General features: G+C 34.4%; 1 protein-coding gene across 1 annotated transcript in view; it reads right to left on the bottom strand.

Moving 5' to 3' along the window:
• The window catches only part of LOC118747592 (pneumococcal serine-rich repeat protein), a 141985-nt gene that overhangs the window by 31298 nt on the left and 85846 nt on the right, over positions 1-24841 (bottom strand). Inside the window, exon 3 of the mRNA XM_036481644.1 lies at positions 8291-8444. Within this exon, the coding sequence (XP_036337537.1) occupies positions 8291-8444 (154 nt within the window). The remainder of the gene's footprint in view (positions 1-8290; positions 8445-24841) is intronic.

Here is a 24841-nt window from a genome sequence, read left to right as displayed (position 1 = left end):
ACAAACGAATTTTTGAGGTTAAAACGGTAAGCGGCGGCATTGAAAATTGTTAGCATTTAAAGTATGTAAACAAAAAAAAATCACGTGTGTAAGGATTCATGTAACATCAATAAAAGAAAATCAAATTAAGTCTAGACGGACCTCCGTTCTGTGCTTCTCACTAAGAAATACATAAGTACTTGTCTTGTACGAGGACGGCAGCTGATACTCCCTTGAATGTTCGATGCGAGTTGCGTTTACTCCGAACAACTCCTCCTAAGGAGCATTTGGTCAACACCTAGCGTGATGGTTAATAAAGCATAACCTCCAAACAGACTGTTCATCGGATCAACTTGCTTGGTACACCTTTATTCTAATTTTGTGAACACTGTATCCGAATCACATCTATCTATTAAGTAGCACAAGCACTTTCATAGTTGCTCTGTTGTAGGGTACTGTCTTCCAGCTACCGGCGGGTGGTTTACGATTGAAGCTTAAGGGGTCCAAAATCTCTTTATAGGGGTTTCATCGAGGGTCAAGCTCTAGATCTAGATCTCAGCAAAACCTCCTTAAAGTTGGCAGTCTTGAGTTTCACTACAGGGCAAAACTCTGCTAGACTAACAAAAGGGCAGCACCGTCAAAAAAAAAAATAAATAAAAAATCAAAAAAATTTCCTAAAAATATTATTAATATATTCACTGCAGGTCATTAGGATAGTGCACCGCTTTGCTGCCTTTTTTTTACTTTGTATAAAATTTTAAAATCGTTTTTAAATAAACACAAGTAAAACTGTAAATACTAAGGATTAAGAGAGTGCGCTATTCAATTGACGGGCAGTGTATTTATGTACACGCACATGTTCATTATAAGCAGAATCAGCTGGAATTCAGTCGCCGAGCGCACATTTATGACTTTAGCGTAAAACCACCTCAGCTTCACACCTCCTCCGCCTAACCTCGCTTTAACTCTACTCCCCCGTTCTACATAGCGTATGAGCAACCTTTTTTTTTTTATTTCACAGCTCACAACCCTTTCAACGCGTTTTTTTTTTTATTGATTTGTTGGCACAATTTTTGTGAAATTCATCAAATTGCGAGACACGCCAGCAACAATAACATCAAACTTTTCCGTCAGAGAAAAACAATACGCACATACATACGAACCAATATACCTGCATGCAGCGGCAACAATGTTGCTCACAAACAAAAACAACAACAACACTGGCACACTCTTGCTAAGCTAGCTGGTGGCACCATGGCCAACCTTGAACGGTTTTGTTGTCGATTTTTATTTAGCCGCTGGCACCTTTGCTCGTCCACTTTTTGCCTTTATTTACCAAGTATTTTTAAACATAGTGCAGTTTTTTTTTTAAGTAAATATTTTTGTACGTTATTTGCTTTTTTTCGTTTGTTTTTTTATTTATTTACTTTTTGTGTGCTGCGTAGCCACCATTTTCACAACATTGAGTGACCCAACACCATTCAGTCAAATAAGTGGCGTGCAGCACACTTTGCACGCGCACAGAGGCAGGTAGCTAGCTATACGAGTATGTATGTATGTATGTCTGTCTGTGTGCGCCTGTTGATGTCCACTAACCCCGCCAATCAACTCAACGCAACGCAACGCAATGCAACAAATATTGACCGCCGCCAACTAACCCACTTTTCGAGAGCAACGCGCCCAAGCCAATTCAGTCTGTTGGGTCGGTCAGTTGACGTTGTGGGTTGCACTGCTCAGCGCTGCAAAGCGTTTGCAAGGTAGATACAGCTGTATGTGTGTGTGTGTATGCGTCTGTCTGCAACTTTGTAACGCACTCTGGTACTGCCTGCTGTGTTTAGTGAGGCAGCATGCCGTTGCATCGTGCGCCTCTGCTTTGCTGTGGCATGATGGTGGTGGTGGCATGCCACGCCGTCATGCAGACGTTAGGCCGGGCGCGTTGCGTTGCACATGTGTCGAACCTATTTTCGTTTTTATTAATTTAGTTTCGACACCTTCGACGCTGTTAAGCTGCCGCTCGCTTACATTTACGCGCATTTCAATTTCACTTCCCGTGCCAATAATTTTCATTTCGCGACAAAAGCAATGACAACAAATATTTAGCAAAAAAAAAACAAACACACACAAAATATTGAAAATATGTAAATATGCGCGCGTTATATGGTAAACACTTTTGATTTTATTTGTCGTGTTTTCTCATCTAATTTCAATCCGCCGTTTGTTTGGTTTCGAATGGTGTGAAAAATAATTAAAAATTTTTAATGAAGCATGAACGCACGTCGTTCTTCTTGGTGTAAATATAATTAATTTTGGGCATTTTTACAAAAGCATCGCCATCTTTTTTCTGTCAGCTTTTTGCTGCCCATTTTGCTGCGATTTTTATTTGTTTGTTTGTGTTGACATTTTGAACTGCCAACAGATTACATATTCGACTATTTTCCACTAATTGCATTCGACAGTTTCCGTGACCAAAAAAAAAAGAAAAAGTTTGAAAGAAAATTTCAAAAGGTCAAATACTTTTGGCATATTGTCGTAGGCGATGCATAGACGGATGTCAATTTTGAATTTGATGAGGGTCGATAACATGTGATACAAAAAGTTTAGCTACATATCGCTACCTAAAGGTGAAAAGGTGCCAAGTCCCTTTTTTCAAAATCTAATTTTTGATGCAGAATGGCGGAAAATACGAAACTACATCGATTTTTCGACTCTCCTGAACAATTTAAAAAAAAATGAACTTGGCACCTTTTCACCCTTAGGAGACGATATTTATTGGTTTGAAGTTTTCGAGGTTAATCATTTCAAAAAGACTATGAGCCCGAAGAATATGATGCTCGCTTTTCTTGATGCGTACAATGGCTAAAATTTTAGAACTTTACACACATTTCTAGGGGTTACTACCAAGGTTTTTTTTTTAAATCTGATTAATTTGACATTTTATTGAAACTTGTTCATACAAATTGACAAACTCGTTGACTTATAGCTGGTCAATGTCAAAATTTTGCCGATAAAAAAAATATATAAAAATTTAAAAAAACTCCAATTTTTTTTTTTTTAATTTTCGTAGATGCCTTTATTTTATACGTAGAACAAAATACAGGCCTCTTATAATGCTTACCAAAAGTCTTCTTAAATTTCCAACTTCTCATTGTCATGTATGTACATTACATATAACATCACATAAATTTTGGTCTCGATTGGGGACACTTAAGGGGCCAAAGTTCAGATTCCTCTATAGAGACTAAAAAAATTAAAATTAAATTTTTGTTTATCTAATACCCAAAATCAATACTACTGTAGTCGAAGATATCAAATATAAATTTTGGTTCCGATTGGAGTCGCTTAAGACGTCTGCATAGGGAAATCTGAACTTTGTCCCCTGTGCGCCATGCCTTAACCCACCACAATGGGGTCCAAAATTTAAGTGTGATATCTTCCCCTATAATAGCATCGACATAGGGGTTGAGGCTTGGGAAATCTGATGTAAAAATTGTCTTCCTATATTTAAGGAGCACCCCTAATGTAAAACGATATGATTTACCTTAGTTCGTTCCTCTAAAATGCCGCATAAATTAATTAGAAGTAATCTAAATCTCTAATTATCTTTACAAAAAGTCGAAAATGCGAAACGAATTTTTTTTTTTTTAATAATATAATAAATAGCTTTCTTAATAATATCAAAATATATACATACGTACATACAAGTTTAAACAAATGTATTATGCTGCATGCAACACTTGAAATGCAATTAATAACACATAAACGAAACTAATTATATATTTCTGCAGATATACGATACCACAACAAAATCTATTTAATTTTATCAGAGATAAATAAGTCAAATCGAATGACATGCAATTTTTGGTATATTATTCACGATTTGCCTTCAAGTGATTTTTTCAAATCAAAAATAATAAATTCCCTTAGTCATAGGCATAAGTCATCAGCACCAAACAATGTAGAACGAAAGAAAAAACTAAATAAGAGAAGCGCTCTTTGCGGCACATTGCAACTTACACAAGCGCAACGAATTGCTGGCAGGCCGACAATATTAAAATAATATTCATCCTGTTTGTTTTTTATACAAGTCTAGTCACTTGCCGCCTGCTGTTTCCAACCATATCTGGTTTAAAAACGACGCGCGCCGCCCGCCGCCCGCCTCCCTTCAGGCGGCACTGCGGTCGAGCAGCCACGTTGACGTTAATGAATGCCACAAACCGCATATCCGAATAAGTGCAAGTGCTGTTGCTAAGTGACAAAAACGAAACGCCCGCGCATTGCACTGCATGCATTGTTGCAACATCATTGGTATGCCAAGCAGCAGCAGCTAGTGGCGACAGCGCAAGCAAATGTCCACAATATAGCGCGATAGTCAGCCGATGAATTTTAATGGCAGGCAATGAGTTAAGAAATACATATTCAAATGAAGTGTGGGGGGGGAGGAAGGGGGCAATGGGCAATGGGGGCAATGGGTAGTGGCTGATGGCGCTGTTGTGGGCAGCTGCACGGTTGCTCGGTGCATGTGTATTTTTAGCTTTTAAGTTTAAGCTGCGCTCGTATCGCCACTGCGACCGCTAAAAATAAATATTTCTGTTTTTTTTTGCGTCCTTCTTTTTTTGGCAACTCGTCGGTGGCAGCTTTTTTTATATTTTGTTTTTTGCTGCAGCATTTTTTTTGCCTTTTTTTAGAAGCATACAAAATTAAATTTATAGACAGTGCTATATCTTTCTTTCCTCGCATTTCAATTGCCCGCTTTGTTTCGTTTTTGGTTATGCTGCTAAAACAAAAATTAAAATATCAATAAAAGCTTATTTTTAAATTCATTTATTCATTTATTAACGCTCACGTCCAGCAAATAAATGCGCAGTGATGGAGTTATTTTTTATTTAATTTAAATTTTAATGCAGATTTTTCTTTTTTGTGCTTGATTGTTGGCATTTTATGTTTATATGTATGTAATTTTAGCGCGGTAGCGGCACGCGCGAGCTAAACACATACAAAACGAAAATTTAGCATACATATTTACATCCTTATATACTTGCCCACATACAGCTGTTCATTGTGCAGTGCGTCCGCCAAGAACGCCAAAGCTGAAGTGCGATTGACAAGTGAATGTCAACAGCGAGATATCAGGGACTTTTTCACTTCTTCCTAAGTGGTTGGTAAGTATTCAATATTCACATACAGTCAGTCAATAAAGTTTGGGTACAGCGATTTTTTTACAATACGGGCAACTATTTTTTTAAATATATAATTTTTCGATCTTTTTTTTTTATTGGAAAAATATGGTAAATTCTACAACAAAAACCCCAAAAATCAGAGTTCCAAACCTTGTGCGAAATTAAAGAAAATTCCGCAAAATTCCATTCAAATATTGCACGTTTTATTTACGTTCCCTAGAAAGAAGTTGGGTATGAACAACAACTTAGTGTTTTAGGCAAAATTGAAAAAGCGATAGCAGACTTCCTTCTTTAGATCTCAGCAGGAATTGAGCCCGCATCATCGATGTGCAAAGTCAGCCACGCTACCCGCTGAACTTTGCACACCCCATTAACTCTGTTTGTTTATCAATTTCCTTATTCAACCTACGACCATCAATATCAAGTGCAGCTGATCCGCCGCAATTTCGAACTTGACAATGTGGTTGTTATTATTAATTCTATATATCAACTACAATTTTTGTATAGTTTTTTAGGCAGGCTCATCCTAAACTATTTCTTTGTCATTGTTATTGTGGAGTATTAATATTTATTTCAACAATGTTTCTGAGCTTTATACCACGATTTTGTTATTTAGGAAAATTTTTAATTGGTCGAAAAATATATTTTTAGGGGAAAAAATTAAAACCTTAAAAATTTCTAATACTAAAAATTTTTTAAACTAAAATAAAAATTCAAAAATCAGAACCAAACAATAAATACATATCGAAAAACGTGTGGAAAAAATACAAAAAACATTTTTTTAATGTGAAATTGTAAACAAATTTTCTGAAAAAACCCCAAATTTTCTGAAAAAACACCTAAAGAACAATTATTTAAAAAAGTCTATTTTGACATAGAATCAATTTTCTGCCAAAAACAATCAATTTTCTGACAAAACAAAATAAATTTTCGTTCAAAAAAATAACAATTTTCTGCAAAAGCACAATTTTCAGGAAAAATCAATTTTCTACAAAAGCACAGTTTTCAGAAAAAATCAATTTTCTGGAAAAATTAATTTTCTGGAAAAATCAGTTTTCTGGAAAACCCGATTGTCTAAAAAAAAATAATTTTTTTGAATAAAATTTAAGAAAAAAGAAACAATTATCTGAAAAGGTTAATTTTATGAAAAAGTACTAAGTTTTCTAAAAAAAAAAAAAATTTTCTGAAAAAAAAAATCATTTAAAAACAGAAATTCTTTAAACACAACAATTTCCCGAAACCCCATTTTCCATTCAGTGTTTGGTTCCAAAAGTTTTCTCAAACAACTGTTGCTGTTGTGTTCGAATCGAAACCCGGACCTCTATTTTGCGAAAATATTCTGAAACAAATATGACTACACCTAGGCCAATCTACGAAAGTGAAGCTTAAATCGTTTCAAGGCTGGAATTTAAGCGTGTATTAAGTCTGTTATTTTGTCTATTTAAAAACCTTTATCCTAAAGTACCCACAAAATTTTTATTTGCGCCATTTTACTTTTCATGGCCAAATTAACTCTCTTTCCTTCAACAAACGTTTTTCCTCTAAAAACACACATAATTCGATTTTCTTGACTTTTCATTAGAAAAAAGTATTTTTTTGGGCTGGTCATATGGTCACTTCCATAGGTTCCTTATAAACGAATTAAAGTTTGGTATTTTGTTGCTCGCTGCAAGCATAAAAATTCAATCTCATCAGTTAGCCAGCATACATATATAGCTGCCACTGTGAAAATGCGGAAAAAATCTTCAGAAATATTTTCATGACTATATATAAGGCCAATGGAAAAATAGCCTTCCACTGCCCCGTTTATTTCATGGAATTATTTTGTCTATCACTCATTTTCGTCCCCAGAGCAAATGGCACACAAATGGATGGATTCCTTTAATTTGACATTGGTATATGAGAAATTTAATTTCCGGTGAATAGCCAGGACAACATAGCATAAAAGAACATTTTATGTGTCATTGAAAGTACCAAGTAAAGGATAATAGAAGATGGAAAATCGTACATATGTATGTATGTATGAGCAATAGAGTGCTTCAGAGAAATAGATAATAGACAAGTGGAGTGCGTAGATACAGATGCATCATTATAGTATATAATATTTTGTTATTATTAATACTGAACAATGAAAAACTGATACAAAATTTGTTTTCAGAACTCAGCTTCAATGCTGCAACTCTTCCATCAAATGCTAGCTAAGTAATCAAAATTCTTAGAAGGCGTTGCAACATAGCCCACATAACGAGCTGTACATTCTTCTTCTGCTGTGCTGTATGGCCAGCATAGCCCCCCGACCCCACACCACACCGCAGGCGCTGTCTGTCATACAAACTATTGGCAGTCAAGAAGACGACACTGCAACATAGCCATCAATAATATTATTTAAGGCGGAAATTGACAGGCGCCAAAATGAATATTCAAAGTGAGCGATGCGAATAACAATTGCTAAAGCAGCAGAGTGTCAAATATTGTAAACGAATTTTCTACAAATTCATTCAAGGCAAAGCCTTGCCACCAAAACGAGGAAGAAAGTAAGCGCGCGCGCGGCAGCTGGGGTCGGCTTGGCTGTAAAAGTAGTATATCACCAAGCCACCATTACCAGCAGCGTGTAGCCAAGCAATTGCGGCGCTATTATGCAACCTGGCATTTTTGTGCTGTGCTGCTTTTATTTTCGCTTATTTTTTAGTATGTACTTACCTACATATTTAGTTAATTTTATTTTTATTGCGGGTGTCTGCGGTATGCTGGCTGACTAAATACTTAGCTGACTGGCTGGTTGGCTGGTTGGCTGTTTGGCAGCACAACATCACTGCTTATTTTATTTATTGGCGACACATAGTGATGCAACATGGCGGCATGAATTGCATCAATGGTTACGTGGCACAAACACTAAACAAAAGTGGCTGTTTACCGTTAGACAATGATACATATATATGTGTGTATGTGTGTGTGTGTGTGTGTGTGTTTTCGCATCAAATGCGGCATGTTTGGCATTCTAGTTTTTTGGCAGCCATTACCGCAGCAGGATGCCACAACTATGCCATTTTAATTCTTTATTTTAGCTTTTAGTCGACTGCTGTTTTTGGTTGTTTTCAGTTTTTTTTTTGTTTTTTTTTTTTAGTTTCTCTTACGAGTATTTGCTAGCTTGGCTGTGGCACTGATAAACAAACGCTTAAATGCATTGACCAAGTGACTGACGTTGATGGCGTTTGTGGCGGCGGCAGCAGTGCGCTGATATGCGCTGCTATGCTTTGAGTGACAGCGTATTTGGGACAAATGTCTTTGCTAGAAATGGGCAAGTGACAAGGAGGAGTACACATGAAAGGCTAAAGTGAGGTAGGTAAAGGCGGAGCAGAAAAGAGGGGCTGAAGGAAGCTGAAGTAAAAATGTGTGCATCGTCGTTGCAAGTTGTGATAAGAAGGGAATATGAATTTCGTAGTAAAAAATTTTCACTCAAATTTATGTTTGGCACAACAACAATAAGCACTTAAAAGCTAGAATGAGTGAAGAACTAGGCTTCATTTTTATTAAGATTAATATGAACACAGCCAAGTTTCAAATTGCAAGCGAAAGTTTCTACTTGAATAGGAGGGAAAGCACGATTATTTTTGGCTGTACCAACTAATGGCGGTGAATAATATTTTCTAGTTTTATATAAGGCAACTTTGATCTGTTACATGCTATATTTAATAAGATTCAAACACTTCGTTAAACATTTTTGTAATATTTTCGAAACTTAAAGTGATTTTTTATGAAATTTTAGGTTATTTCGACTCTGACTTTTTGTGTCATTTTTGGGACATGGCGGAATTTTTGGGAGTACCAGGTTTAAAAAGGCCAAAAAATCCAAAAAAATATCCACACAAAACGGTTTAGAAACAGCACAAAGTCTTAAAAAAAAAATTCGAAAACTCTCCAAAAAAAAATTGGGAACTTCACAAAAAGTCCCGTAACGTTTCGAATACATTGCCCAAACCACCAATATTCTCGAATTAGTAGTTACAATAAAATCCCAAGAAAATATCGCAAACTGTCCAAAACCCAAAGAAAAATAAACAAAACCCGAAATGCTTCGAAAAAATCATTAAAACTATGGGAAAAAATACCGTACAGTTCCAAATCAGTACCAAAAGTCCTGAAAAAAAATACCTAAAAGTTTCTAAAACCACATGTTTTCTAAGGAGTCCCAACAATTCTCGAAAAAATTTTAAGATTCCCGAAAAGGTCCCGTAAGGTACCAAAATATTCGGAATAATTCCAAATATTCGAAGTAATCCCCAAAGTATCGAAAACAATGCAAAGAGTCAAAAACGTCCCAAAAATTCTTGAAGAAATTTTTAAGAGAAAATACAAAAACAAACTCGAACAGTCAAACAAGTTCCGAAATATTCCGAAAACTTCCAAAAAAAAATCACGAGTAGTCCGAAGTTCACGTCAGGAAGTCTGGAAAATAACACTTAGAGTCAATGAAGTACCAAAACTTACGAAAACCCTTTAAAAAATCTAAAAACACCCGAAGCGTATCAAAAACAAATCGTCACAAGTTTTAACATGGTTCAAGAGAAACTCGTGAAAAATTTCGAATGTGCAGAATATGGTCGTCGAAAATATTGCAATTGAAGAGTGTTCACCGTCGGATCAACTTTCTGCGCATCGGCTATAGGGTCTCATAGAGCTTATGGAGTGAAATTCTAAAGTTCGCCGTCAGGCAACTGATTGGTACGGCTTTAGACCGGCAAATCCACCAAAGACCAGATAGTCATAATAAGCCACATTTTGGCATATGAGACGAGGATCATTATACACTATCTACATACATATTTGTCGATTTGATAGCTGTGATATTTAACTGTGAAACCCATGCGGCTCTGTTATATAACACTGGAGCACGATCATCAGTCAGATTTAAGTCAAGGTGACTTTAAGTTTGATGTACCTCATCATACCGCACCTTATACAAAGCGCGGAAGACCACTCCAACTGATGTGAAGGCCTTTAGAATTTTCGAGAAAAAGATTCTTCGGTAAATGTATGGTTCCTTAAAGGTTTGTGGCGGCGGACGAGACGATTTAACGATGAGCTGCATGAGCCTTAAAACATCGTAGATTTCTAAGGCTTGTTCATATCGGACGTATGAAATCCGGTAGCTGCTGGTGGTGGTGAAGGAAGAGGAAAGTCTCCTCTGCAGGCGACCCTCTCACTTGGTATTACTCATGATGATGGCTAATAATGTGCATAATTACCATTTCGTTAATATAATCCTTTTCGCTCCTGGTAGTCCAAGGGTTAAGTATGCTACTACTTACTTTCCCATTCTGAATTTTTCGAAAAAAAAAATGGAATTTATTAACTTGTAATTACCATCTGAGCCAATAACACCACATTTCAGTCGCCATGACAAATTGCGGAATTACTATTGAAATATTTCATTAACATCTGTTTTGTGCATTTTTTTTTGTTTACGGAAAAGCCGTAATTTAGGCTTTTCCATTGTAGGAAGACAAAAAGCAAGAAACTCACCAACCAAACAGCTTTTAATTAGCTTCGAAAACAAAGCGTACACACAAGCTTAACAATAATACCCCAATCAAAGAAAACTAGGTCAAAGCGGCATTAACGACTACAAACATATGCGAAAAAGGGCCAATAGCCAAAAGGCAAGTGAATACATACATACATATATAAAAAAAGCCAAACCAAAAACAAAACTCAAAGACTAGGCAGAGACGAAGACGAAGACAAAGACATTAAGGACAAATCGGACATAAAGGAAATCTATGCACATTTTGATTAGGTTGTTTAACGAAAATATGTACAAACAACCCCACAAAATGTTTAGTAGAAATTAAAGACCCATTTAAATAGAGACATTGTGCCGCGTACGAGTATTCGAGAGTCAGCCTTTGGACCACACAAACAAACAAATATTTATTCCAAAAACACAGCAGGCAATTAGATAAAGGAAATCTTACTTAAAATTTCAACAGTGAAAGATTGAGATTGCTAGGAAAGGTGTGTGTGTGTGTGTGTGTGCTCAGCATACGTGAAAATAGCCGAAAGACCCGCATAAGCAACGTCAAACATACATACTTACATATTAAGTGTTTTTGTGCAGATATGAGCATTTACTTATTACGCCTCAAGCATTTAAAATGTGCGTGTACAGCATGCGTTAGGATCTACATACTACCTGCCTGTGTCCTTAGGTCGTAAACCGAAATAAATTACGTATGCTTTAACGCGCTGCCCTCTGTCGGTGGTGGTGTGAGTAACCCTGGCAACAAAGCAAGCAACTAACTAACCATATAACCGGTGATGCAAGTAACCAGCAAGCCACTCCATCAGCACATAGGTGTACATTAGAGTGGATCGACAAAAAAAGTTTTTCCAGTCCACCCCTAGGATTAAAGATATTTTGAAGGCGATCGCAAAAAAAATTTTCCGAGTTCAAATTCTAGTAGTGACTGTCGGTATCTCGTTTCACATCATACCTAAATTCCAATTTTTTTTAGTCTGTCGAAAAGGCCTTTAAATTCTGTGAAAATGATTAAGGTAAAATGATTAAGGTAAGAATTGTGGCGGCTTCCAAGCCATGAACAACGGTGTACGGCTCATTAAAATCGGACTTAAAATGGCGACGTAGTGTCAAAAAAAGTAAATAGCCCATCGGGGGGGCGTGGCAAAAAAAAAAAATTTTTTTTGGGATCGCCTTCAAAATATCTTTAATCCTAGGGGTGGACTGGAAAAACTTTTTTTTTTGTATGGGGACCGATCCGCACTAGTGTACATACATATGTACTACGTCTGTGCGCAGCAAGCCATCCGCACAATTCCAGGTAAAGCAATAACCACAGCGCTTCCGCCAGCCAATGCCAAGCGGTTGGGGCTAGAATGTTGCCTTGTGTGCGAGTACTATGCGAGTATGAAATTTACTTAATAGCAGGACCAAGGGGGTATCTCATACATACATATGTTAGACATCTTAGATTAACAGCACAGGTGGGTGGACCCAGCCAGCACCTTAGTTGGTCCATTTAAGTAAAGATGCAAATGGAATATTTATTACCTTCTTCGCCACCAGAATGCGTTGGAATTAAATATTGAATAGCTTTAAAGGTACAAAGGTTTGATTGCTGCTTTCCTCTCGCTCAGTTATCAGCTTTCTGTTGGAAATCGATTATGGCGGCTGATAGTAGAGTGATTTAGTGTAAAATGTTTAGGCGGAACTTTGTTCCTATGTTACGATTGAGCGCTTTTAACGATCGATGTTTCTGCTAAGTAAACAAAAATAAATCGCCAGAAGTCGAAGGTAGAAAGAAGTAGCAGACGTTAAACCGTATAATCTGAGTTAGAGGGAAGTGAAACCGCTGAATCGCAACTGAAGGTGGGTTTTTTTTTTTACTTTCAAAAGCAATTTACCGTTATATATTTGGAAAATGGTTTTATATCACTGCGTATAAATAAAAACTCGTAGTAGGTGTAAGGAGCATTAAAATGCTGATACGGCAAGAATTTAGCTAAGTTTGTTTTGTTTTGTTAAAGCGTGGGCATACTCGTTTCACTATCTATCTTCAGATACGAGTACATACTTGACTTTGGTAGAAAAGATGGCGCGCAAGGTGTGCAGACAGACCACTATTCAAAACATACATATGTATGTATGTATGTATGTATGTACATTTCGCAAAATTTTCGATTTAACGATATTTTGATCGGTGACAGTGTCGATAAATTTCATGCTTTCTAGTTATCGACACATTTATTGATAAGAGCATTGATAAATGGCGATATATTATCAATATTTTTTATAAGCAATAGATTTCCTATGTAGCACTTAAGGTTCCTATCACGATTATATATGTAAAATCATATCTGCATAACGCATTTTGGAACGAATTTCATTCGTCTCTTGTCAATTTTGGTTTGGAGGCATCGTGTCATCGTCTGTGCAATTTTTCGTTTTCATAACATACTTAACATTTTTAATTCAAGTCGCTCAATATTGATTTGATTATAGATTTTTTTTCGATATTGGCACAATTATTTTTTAAATCATCGATATATTTACAAAGGTCTTTACCGGTAAAATTATCGAAGTGTTTAACAATAATTGTGTTTAACGATAATTTATCAAAATATTTATCGATATCGGTAAAAAAATGAGTCGATAAATTATCGATATATTAGTATTTATGTATATATTTTAAACAAACAGATTGCTTATTTAGCTTTAATTGAGAATATGGCGCATTTTTTTATAAAAAAAAAACATTTCCTTACATACATTATTTTCTGCCAATACAGCGATAAATACTGACCAGGGCCGAAAAGTTTAAGCTTTTGCTTGAAATTGCTTATGTCGCTTATTCGGGGTTTACGCTGACGTTTTGACGAACTTATTTATTAAGTTTTTATCACATTTTCATAAAAGTATAGTTCATTTAACAGCAAAAACAACAAGAATCAAGTTTTTAATTTCACTTGGAACTCGGGGTAAATGCAGAAATTTTCCAGTTTTCAGTTCGCTTTCTGAAAAAAAAAAAATTGTTGAGTAAGCAGTTTTGTAGCCCATTAAGTAAAAGTAAAGTGCATGTTTTAAGTGGTTAAGAATTTCCTTTAATTTTTTAAAAAAAAATTTTGCCAAAAGTGTGCTTCTTCTGAGGCTTTTAGAGTTTGGGTAAAGCTTTTAGTGATTAAGGGCTCCAATTTTTGTTATGCACCGATTTCCAATAAAGAAACTAAAAGTAAACTGCCGAATATGAATCATTTCTTAAGATTTCATATTTACGAGTATCTGAAAACACTAAAGATAAATTATAATCTACGATAAGCACCCTTTGTATATTTATTTTATGGAAGCAAGTATTGGTTAGGGCTTCAAAGCTTAGCTAAATCATATAAAAAGTAATTTTTTCCTCTTATTTCACTTCCGATTATTTATAGTTATTTCATTAATTCTAGAAGCTTCGGCAGCTACGAATTGAAAAACCAAACCACATTTCCATTTTTTCCATTTAATTTGTAATTTTATACTCTTTCAAAGCAGTTAAGCATAACACACTCAATCATCACCGTTTGTATTTATGTATGTACATATGTAAATCTACGCTCATTGTCGCTTCTAGAAACTTTGTTTCATTCCATGCGCAATATGTTTGCCTTTTCTTCAAACTTAATACATACAGTGACGAACCAAAGTATTGGCACAGTGAATTTTGCACAATAAATGCAAAGTTATTTATTCTAATTTATTTTCCATAATTTGTTATAAAAATATAGCTCATGCTACACCAAAAAAAAAACATAAAAATAAAATCTCTGTAGTTGTTAACAACTCAAAAAAATTCAATAAATTTGCAACTTTCTATTCAGATTATTTAGAAAAATTCTAAGTACGCAGTTTTATAGCCCATTCAATTTTAGTCTAACAAAGTGCATTTATTTTTGGCAATTTTTCTCACGCAGGTTCTTCTATACAAAGTATGTTCGACAATATTTTTTGTATGGAGAAAATGAGCAGCACCTTTCAGTAAAAAAAAAATTGCCAAAATTCAACGCGATTTTCTAGTAACTTCTAACTTACACTTTGTTATACTAAAATTTAATGGGCTATAAAACTGCATACATAGAATTTTTCTAAAAAATATATATCTACTATATATGAATAGAACGTTGAAAATTAGTATGCAAATTTATTGAATTTTCCTGAGTTTTGCAAAAAGTTTATAGATTTTATTTTTATGTTTTCTGATGTAGCATGAACTATATTTTTACAAAAAAAATATCGTAAATAAATTAGAATAAAAAATTTTGCATATATTGCAAAAAAATCACTGTGCCAATTCTTTTCACGTCACTGTACACATTTTTCTTTGTTTTTTTTTTTGATTTGTGGACACGTTTTTTGCAGCTACATGTTTTCTTGTTTTCTCAAAAAGGAAATTCCACTTTTTGCATGTTAATTACTTTCCATTCAAATAGCAACAACAAGAAAACAGCAATATTTTAGCAGCTGCTCGTGGTGGTCGTGTGGCAACAGGTCTGTTTTGCGTAGCTGCGTGCAATTTTTTGTTTTCTGCTTTTTTCTCATTACTTGGTCACTTCATCGATGCCGATAAGCATTTTACGTGGCAAATATAAGTAAGGCAAAAGTGTTTTCTTTTTTAGCCTTAACCTCCAAAGTTCTGCAATGTGTACCTATTTAACTATTTAATGCGCTTCGTCTTCTTGTTTACAACTTTTTATACCTAATTGCGTTTTTTTAAATACATATTTCATTTTTTTTTGCCGTTAATCTCCGCTGACCCTGTTATTAGTCTGCCCGTTTGCCTAATGCTTGTTCACCACTGCCTATTACATATCCAGTATTATATCATATTCAATCGGAAATCTTATGTATGTATATGGCACACAGCTGTTCTGCTCAGGTCTGTACTTTTAATTAATGCTATGCTTTATTTTATTATGTATTTTTTATTATTCGTAGATATTTGTTTTTTTTTTTTTTGTTGTCCATTTGGCATTTGAAAGGCTGTTGTCTTAACAAAAGGTGTTTACAATGTGTTTTTAATTTTGGTTGATTCTCGGCTAGGCATTTAATAGTTTGTTCAAGCATTGATAATGTTTATTGTTGCTTTTAAGTTTTTTGTTATTGTTGCCAATTTTTTTTATTTGTTATCTTCAATGAAATTAGACATTTTTCGTATTAGAATTTGATGCTTTAATTTGGTTTACTTGAACTTTATTGGTAAACAAACAAAAATAAAATTGTACTCTGCGTACAAATGCACAAAAATTAGGAAAACATTTCTGAATAAAAAATTTGCCTTGAGCAAAAAACGACCAGTTTTTCGTTTTATGTAAAAAAAAAAATATTGTGAACTTTTAAGAAATTTTTTTTTTTGCAAATATTTTCGGGGTTTTTGATGAATTTTCGCGTTCTATTCGGGGCTTTGCTTGAATTTTTCAAGAACTCAAGATAGTTTCGAGGTTTAACGGTATATTTTATATACATGTCTAGTCTTTTCGTTTTAAAAATTAACAAGTTTTAAATTTTATTTATTTTACTATAACTGATTTTCACACAATCTGAGATCCGTATAGAAGCAAAGAAGTACACAACACACCCAATGGTGGCAATGGCAATAGCCATCCAATCTCGCAAACTGAACAGCGATACATATTACCACTAATTAGGATTAATCACAGCGGACTAGCTAAGGCTTTAAAAGCCAACAAATTGTTCTTTATTTATTTTTTGCTTTCGATTGGATAATTATGCACAGTTTTTCGTAGAAGTTCTATCTTTTAAGGTCCCATTTATGTATGTATGTACATATAACACATAGTGCTGCACCCTATTAATGTAAAAGCTATGTAAATGAGTCTATGCTTTGACCTTGACCAAGCGTATTTTCTGCGCAAAAAGCTACTTATATTACAAAATGCTATAAACAACTTTCAACTTGCAACAGCAAGCCAACAAAATCAAACCTCAAGAGAGAGCAGTGACGACGCAGCATATCAACTTATGTAGTTAGTTAAATATAAATATATACATAGCTTTGTTTACCAACTAAAAAATATATATATATATATATACGTATACTAGGGCGGGTCAATTTGTAGGGACACAAAAAAAATAACAGCTGCACATCGCGATTATGATTATTCGGGTCATTTCAAGCAGTTTTGCCCAAGGTCTAAAATGAATTTCGAGCCAGCGATTTTTTCTATCTAGTCTTTTTTTTCCAAAAAGTGGCTTACATGTTGAAAGAGCTGTATTGAAAGCTAGCCAAAATGTGTATCTGGGGGTTTTGGGGTCGAGGCATCCATTTCTGGCAATAATCTTTTCTTTCAAGGGTCGCCAGAGGGCGCTTCAGTACTTTTTTTTTTGGATTTTAACGCCCTTTTTCCGAAAATTTTAGGCATTATGAGTAAGTCAAATTTCATGGATTTTCGCAACAATGTTGTCGACTTTCTGATTTTTCATTTTAGACCTATCCTAACCATAATCGCGATGCGCCTTTGATGCAAAAAAATTTGACCCGCCCTAATGTATACATACTCCTATGCAGATGGAGAAAAGCGCCTGCGACTAAAGTAAACTCGCTTCAACAGCTGAAGAAAATAAAGTGGTAATAACTTGCTTATCGGAAAACCTGCATAAGCAATTTGCCAACAAGTACGTCTAGAACAACAAATAAAACTATAATTTACGCTATAAAAACATAGCATGAAATTTAATGAAGAGACAACAACGGTAACGGCAACAGCAGCAAACTCAATCGAGCGGCGAATGTAAACATTAAACCTGCTGAAAGTCAAGTCGAAACTGTAGCTGTAGCTGTTGCTGAGTCTTAAGATGCTGCCGCTGCTGCTGTTGGCTGTTGGCGGTTTGTTTAGGCGGTAATAGTAGTACATAGTCAACAGTGTAGTGTTTACGGTTAGAAGAATATGCATATTTAAGTATGAGTGTTTGTATGTATTACCTGAATTTAGTGAAAGAGTAAACAGCAGCAATGCCTTGCGCTTATCTGCTTGGCGAAGCTCTCTCTTCACACAACACATCTCTTGCTGTGTCTTATTAAAACTTGACTTCATCAACGCTATTTATAGATGTTTACACAGGCATTGGAAAAGTGCTAAATTGTTGATGTTGAAATGCATAAGATGAGTAGCAAAGCAGACTAGTTTGCTTACTGATATGAGGCTAATACAGCGTTAAAAACGCCACAGGTAGTCAAAGAAGAGGCACTTCATCCCAAACCAAAGTGTATCCACCACAACGAATAATTCTTTAAACAACACAAAGACCCAGTGATGTCAAGTCAAGAAGAGAGATAACGATAAAAATCGCAGGGATCAATCAGCTATCCAGAAATGGTACCAACCTTCCATCCTCCATGCCATTATACACAGGCTAGAGTTAGATGAGGGTACTTGTAATACAGCTAGGATACTATGGCCGAAAATTTATTAAACACAAAAAAAAACAGAAGAACCGCTCAGCCTCCCAAGAGACGACATTTCGAAGGTTATGGCCTGTGCAACCGATAGTTGGCAATCTTCGAGATTAGGAGTATTCTCTAATGAATTTTGTAGAAGCTGCAGAGACGAGAAAGAGGTATACCCCGTCGAACACTTTTACTGCAGTTGCCCAGCTTTTGCTAAGAGCAGACGAGGCCTTTTAGGTAAGCAATTCTTTAGCTCTATCACGGAACTATCCTGTGTAGAAATAAAAGCAATTATACGCAATTATACGCTTCAAAATCGTTCCATGAAATATAGTAAATTGGGTCTAAGTGAGTTGATCTTTTGGACTGACAGCCATATTAACCTAACCTAACCTATGTGTGTATGTACATATGTATATGCTTATATTCCTAACAAGTTTTTAATACCTACATATAAGAAAATCGAATTGTTCCGGCTTTTATCAACTCGCCAACGCATACTGTCTGCTAATACCACCTATCGATTTTTGTGATTCAGACTGGAATTCTTCGACACTCCAAAAACAAATATGATAAGATAAATAATTTTATAATCGTTTAGCCTAAGTGATGTGACACTTCTTCGCATGCTATATGCAAATACAGTTAATGCAACGAGTAATCGGACATAACTTGAAAAAAAACTTTTTACTTCGAACTAAGGAATAGTCTTACTACACTCGTAACATGCCTTCTATTTTTACAATTTTGAAAAAATTATAATTTTGAAAAAAAGATAATTAAAAAATCTAATTTTTAAAAATGTTCTGATTTTGAAAAAACTCAATTTTGAAAAATATTCGAATTTTAAATAAATCTATTTTTGAAAAAAAATCAATTTGGAAAAAATGCATTTTTGAAAAAAAAATTTATTAGGAAAAAAATTAATTTTTGAAAAAAAAATCAATTTTTGAAAAACAAACATTTTTGAAGAGAAACGTTAAAAAAATCAAATTTAAAAAAAAAAATACTTTGTTTTTAATTTTGAAATTTTCGTGGATGTCTTTATTTTGTACGTAGAGCAAAATAAAGGGGCCATGATGTTGGTATTATAGGGACCGCCCTAGTAAGTATGTTTGGAAATGTGCATAATTATTTATTGTTATATTATACATATGTATGTAGATATATGTATAGATACATATTTATTGAAAACTTACTGCTGCAAAACTGCTGCGCATTTAGAGGTTGATAAATTCAATAGTTTAAGCAAATTCTGGGTATTCAAGTTATTGTTGCGGTAGAGAATGTGGTTGATTTGGTATACAACTTTATACTTTAGTATTTTGCACTTCTCTTGCACATAATGTGTCACATTCAAGCAACTGAGAATCAACTTCAAAACTTTTCACTTTCAGCTAATATAGCAGACACATATTTATTTGCACAAATTTTCTTTTGATTTTTTTCCCCCCCAACTCATAGTGTGTTTAATTAAAACGCACTTGCAATTTTCTATTTCACTCCACACTAGAATATTTCACGACACATTTTATTTACACATTTATCCATATTTTATTTGTGTTCCATTAGCACTCCAGGCTTTAGCGCGCGCTTGTGACTAGACGTGTCAAACCCTCGAGCTAATCTCCAACAAACACTTGCATTGATTAGCAAAGCTTATCTGCACTCTTTCTTGTTGTTATTATTTTGCTTTGTGTTTGGCTTTCTTGTTTTCAGATAAACCTCAGCACCACCGATCGACACCCAACACAATGCCATTGCTGAGATATGTACATATAAAAGCAACTAAAAGAGGTGGCAAGCGCAGGCAAAAGAAATACACACCAAGCAGCTTATCAATCGATGATAATAATCACCATTATGCGGGTGAATCATGCACTACATACAGACAAATACAAGCAGCCATAAAGAAATCTGTGTGTATTTGTGTACCCTTCAACTTGGAACTACTCGTCGACACGGTAAAGTAGTGACAAAGCGGATTTTGCAAAAAAGGCAAGACGAGCGCGCCGCCAACAGTTGTTGAAAAAGTTGTTCAAAACTTATTTATGAATAATACTAACATTGACACTAAATATCAAACTATGCATCATATAATACGCTTGTGGTACGATCAATCAAGAAATACATACAAATACATATATACATATTTACAAGCACGACTAAGTTGAAGCGTTTGCGTCTCGCGACTCTGTATGCCATCGAATAGTTCGATATACTGACCGCTGGCAACGCGATCAGCGGCAATGGGGCTTGACTTTGACTGGCCAGCGGTTTGTTTGTGTTTTGCATGAAGTTGGCTGTGCTTCGATAAGCCGGCACAGCACAGCACATACGATCGTCTGTCCGCAGTTCCCCGTCTATGCAATCGCATTTGAACGATAGTCAAACAATGCCATGCTTACAGTGTTGCCGCGAGCTTGCAAAAAAAAATGTATCAAGTGTCAAGCGAAAAAAGTATCAAAACGTATCAAAAGTAAATACAACAACAGTTTTACAATTTTTATTTGAAAAATTAAAAATTAACAATTTCTTTAAAGCCCGGGTTATGCAAGACTTACGACTTGGCTTGCCTTGACTTACCTAGAAACTTGGAAACGAGTACGCTGCGTGTCATCTATTGCTTTTTCTTTTATCTTTATTCTCAGCATTTGTATTTATACACGCAAAATTTTAAACGTTTGAAGTAAAATTTATTAAAAATTACAATTGAAATATTTAAATGTATCAAATTGAGATTATTTTTATTTTTTTTCTGTCTTTATTTGAAAGTTTTGTTTTTCGATTGCCAGATGAATTGAATTCATACAAAAAATCATATTTGTGTGGCATATTTGGAGGAATTTTATTAAAAATATGTGAAAAATTTATGTGGCAGCATGATTTTCTCACGGCTCTCTTTGCACTTAGAAATTTAATTTAGAAATCAAAAATCTACAGTTCTCCAAGTTTCTAACTAAAGTGTTTTTTTTTTTTTGGTAATTACATACACGCTCATTTGCCAGATATACAATTTTCAAGTCAAGTCAAGTCTAAGTCTTGCACAACTGATCTTTTACTGATATTCCCATTGAATTGGTTTGCAAACATTACAGCTTTAACCGTTCCTAAATTCAGAGATTCAGAAGGACCGCGGCGAAAATCTAAATTCGCCAGTAATACCACCTAGTATAAATTCGCCTTGGTTGTGAGCTAACCTCAATATTTTTTAAGCGAATTCAAACATATTTTTATTAGTATCAAAATTTGGCATTTGCGTATAAAAAAGTATCAAATTACAAAATTTTAAAAGAAAAGTATCAAAAATGATACAATTGTATCAAAACGGCAACGCTGCATGCTTATTTAAATACAAACTTTATTTGTTCTGTATAAATACGTGTATGTTTGTATGTAAATTTGTACACATGTATTAGAGTTGAATGCACATTCAGTTTGGATAAACTTTTGAATTTATACGTTATTCTTCTTCAATTCCTCATTTCGATTATTCGTCGCCAAACGTTGAACTTTATTTAAATGTTTTGAGTGTTGAAGCCATGATGTCAGCGGAAAGGCAAAAGTAGGTAGATTTAATGGAATTATGCGCGTCACCAAGATTTGAAAAAAAAAAATTAAGGAATGAAAGAACTAATGAAATGTGTATGTATGTATCTTGATATGCTTCTGCGAAATGCAAGAGGCACTCAAAGCATTGTTGCGCGATAAAATGCTTATCGATAACTTCGTTAATTTCGCGCAAAATCAAGAAACAGAAAATGGTAAGCGATTAGTTATTTTCTTATCATTGCCGCCTTAGATGAACGCTTATCTTGATTCGTCATGTATACATAGGAAAAATATGGTATAGTGCCATTAGAGTAGATCGGTATATAAAAAACAAAAAAAAAAAATCGAATGTAAAAAATTCAACGCCACAAAACTTACAATATACATATGCATTAGGGTGCCTCACCAAAAAAGTGGAATCGGGAATCATAAAATTCCTGCCAAAATATTTCGGAAAAATATTAAGATCTACGTGACCTGGACCGATTTTAAAATATGTACACGCAAAAAAAAGTTTTTGTAAATAAAATTATTTCATATATATTTTTTTTAACCGACTTCAAAAACTTCGGACCAAGTTAACCGATTTCGATATTTCTTTTTTCATCAGAAAGGTGGTATCTTAAGGGTGGACCCATACTAATTTTGTTTAGATCCGATAATTGGATCGTGAAGAAACTAACGATAATGTTAAATTTTTAAATGAGCCGACGAATGAACCGACGTCAATGGTTTTGTTTTTTGCTTAAAAATTATCTGTTTTTAAATCACTTCAGATTATCGACGAAAACAGTTTACAAATTTTATCAGTGGAATTAAAATACGGAGATTTTTTGAGGTGTTTTCAAATGGGTCCAGGTTATTTTCCCGAACTATTTTGGCAGAAATCTTAAAATTTACTTCCAATGGAAAGACAGAAACGATTTATCTTCTTTTTTTTTGAATGGCGAATGATTCACCCTAATATACATTTGTATGTTACTTTAATTTTTCTATTATTTTAATTTTTTTAATACATATACTTTTTTTAGAAAAAGTGTACTTAGCAGCAGCTTTTCACTTTAGCTAGCGATATATACTTTTAACAAGTAAAATAAAATTGTTTGTTTTTTTCTTTAAGTACCACATTTCGCTGCTTTTGAACTGCTGGGTGTCTAGTTAATAGCGGCCTGGTTCCTTTTTGGCGTTAAAGATCTAGTACGGAACTAGAAAAGTGGTTCACTAATTTGGGGTTTCCCAGCAGGGATCCCATTGGCTGCAGGTAGGAAATAATTTAAAAAAAAATATATAAAAATTCTACGAAAATTTCTTACACGAGTAGTAAGTATACATACATACTTACGTGCATCGGCTGCTTCGGAAAGAGACAAACTTCTAAAAACACAATATTACTTTTGGATCGACATAAAAACTTAGACCTCTGGATTTTGGTAATAGCATTAAGGCGCGCCGCCACAACTTAAGGGAGAGTCGCGACAGTTTTCGCAGAATCCCTTAGAGTTTAGACCCTTTATATAAGACATCACCATCTCACACCGTTTTTTTTTTTTTTTTTTTTGTAATGAAAAATATTAACTGAAATCCAATAACTGGAAAAAAATTGTATTAAGATTTAAGATCAAAAGCAGTGAAATTTGAATTACAAAACATAGAAGACAAAAATGCTTAATCATCGACCAAGTCCAAAGTGGAACAGCTTAAATGATGAAAATCGTTTCATCTTTTCATCGCCAAGTAACATGCAGTCTATCTATCTAATTTGAATTTCATTTTTGAATGATTCAATTGCAAGGTCGAATTTACAGATTCACATACCAAGTATACATATGTATGTACATTAGACTGCATCACCAAAAAAGTTGCGGTTTTTCCGCCGGGAGTTTTTCACCAATAAAAATAGTTTTTTAAAGAACTTTTTGAAAAAAGTCCCCTCAGATGACAAAAAAAATCTGCATATAAATATTTAAAAATCTTTTGAACGGAATCGTAACAATGAGATTTTTGATGCTGTTTTTTTTTACTTTATTCAAAGATTGATTTACGAAAAAACTTAGATAACTGGGCCAACTATAACAAACTATTGACATTTAGACTTATGGGATCTTGGTAAAAAGATATCTTTCCAGTATTTTAATTTATGTGCAAAAAAAAAGTCATTCGTGTCCCAATTTGTTTTTTTTTTTTTCAAGTACCAACACATCTTGATTCAACTTTGAATGCTGTCCCTTCATCCTACCTTTCTCTTTCATCCTTTGAATGAGCTTAGAGTAAAAAAAAAGAGGGTGAGATAATACCTCCCAAGTCTAAATCGGAAGAGTTTAGGTTCAGTTGTTCAGGTTTTTCTTTGAAAAAAGTTAAAAAACAGCATCAAAAATTTCATTATTACGATTCCGTTCAAATTTTTTTTTTTTTTTTTAATATTTTTATGTAAATTTTTTAAGCTTAAGCCGTTTTGTCACTTGAGGGGATTTTTCAAAAAACATCTTTAAGGAGCTGTTTTTATTCATAAAAAACTCCATTTTTAGAGCTTTTTTTAAATCTTAATATTTTTCCGAAATATTTTTGTGGGCGTCCTAAAATATAATAGATTTTGTAATTCCAATGTAAAAACAGTGTTGATTTTTTTTGTATGGGGAGTGATGCAGTCTAATGTACATGCATACACATAGTAAATATGTATGTATAATATTTATCTTTCTGTACAATCACATGTGTGTAGGTTGCATCAGAAGACGTCATCAATTACAAATATTAAAGAAATTTAATAGATAATAAGCAAATTAATACTTGACTTCTAAATTGCATATACATGTAGAGATACTTACATATGTACATATGTTCGTAAGTATATGTACATTCATATGCAAATAGAAAATATTTATACATAAGAAGTGTATAGACACTTCGACTGTAAGCCTAGACAGCCAGCAATGCAATAAAGACAGTCTTAGGCAACCGAACCTGCACTTTTACACCACTTACTAGCGAACTAGTTAAAATTTAGACCATACCAAGCATAGTTTTGTCTCAATTGCCGAGAAAGATAAGTCCAATCTAGCAGATGACAGACTAAAGCGATGGGTAAAATGTAGATATTTCAGTGTCGAAGCAAAAACAAAGTGCGCTGTGTAGTAGGGTGAGTAGTAAAAAGCATTGGCTGATGTCAACTGCTGT

This window comes from Rhagoletis pomonella, unplaced genomic scaffold (genome assembly GCF_013731165.1).
Source record: "Rhagoletis pomonella isolate Grant_MI unplaced genomic scaffold, Rhpom_1.0 Rhpom_scaffold_00012, whole genome shotgun sequence".
Classification (NCBI taxonomy): domain Eukaryota; kingdom Metazoa; phylum Arthropoda; class Insecta; order Diptera; family Tephritidae; genus Rhagoletis; species Rhagoletis pomonella.
The sequence above is the reverse complement of the archived record's forward strand: the minus strand, read 5'-3'. Positions and strand labels throughout refer to the sequence as shown.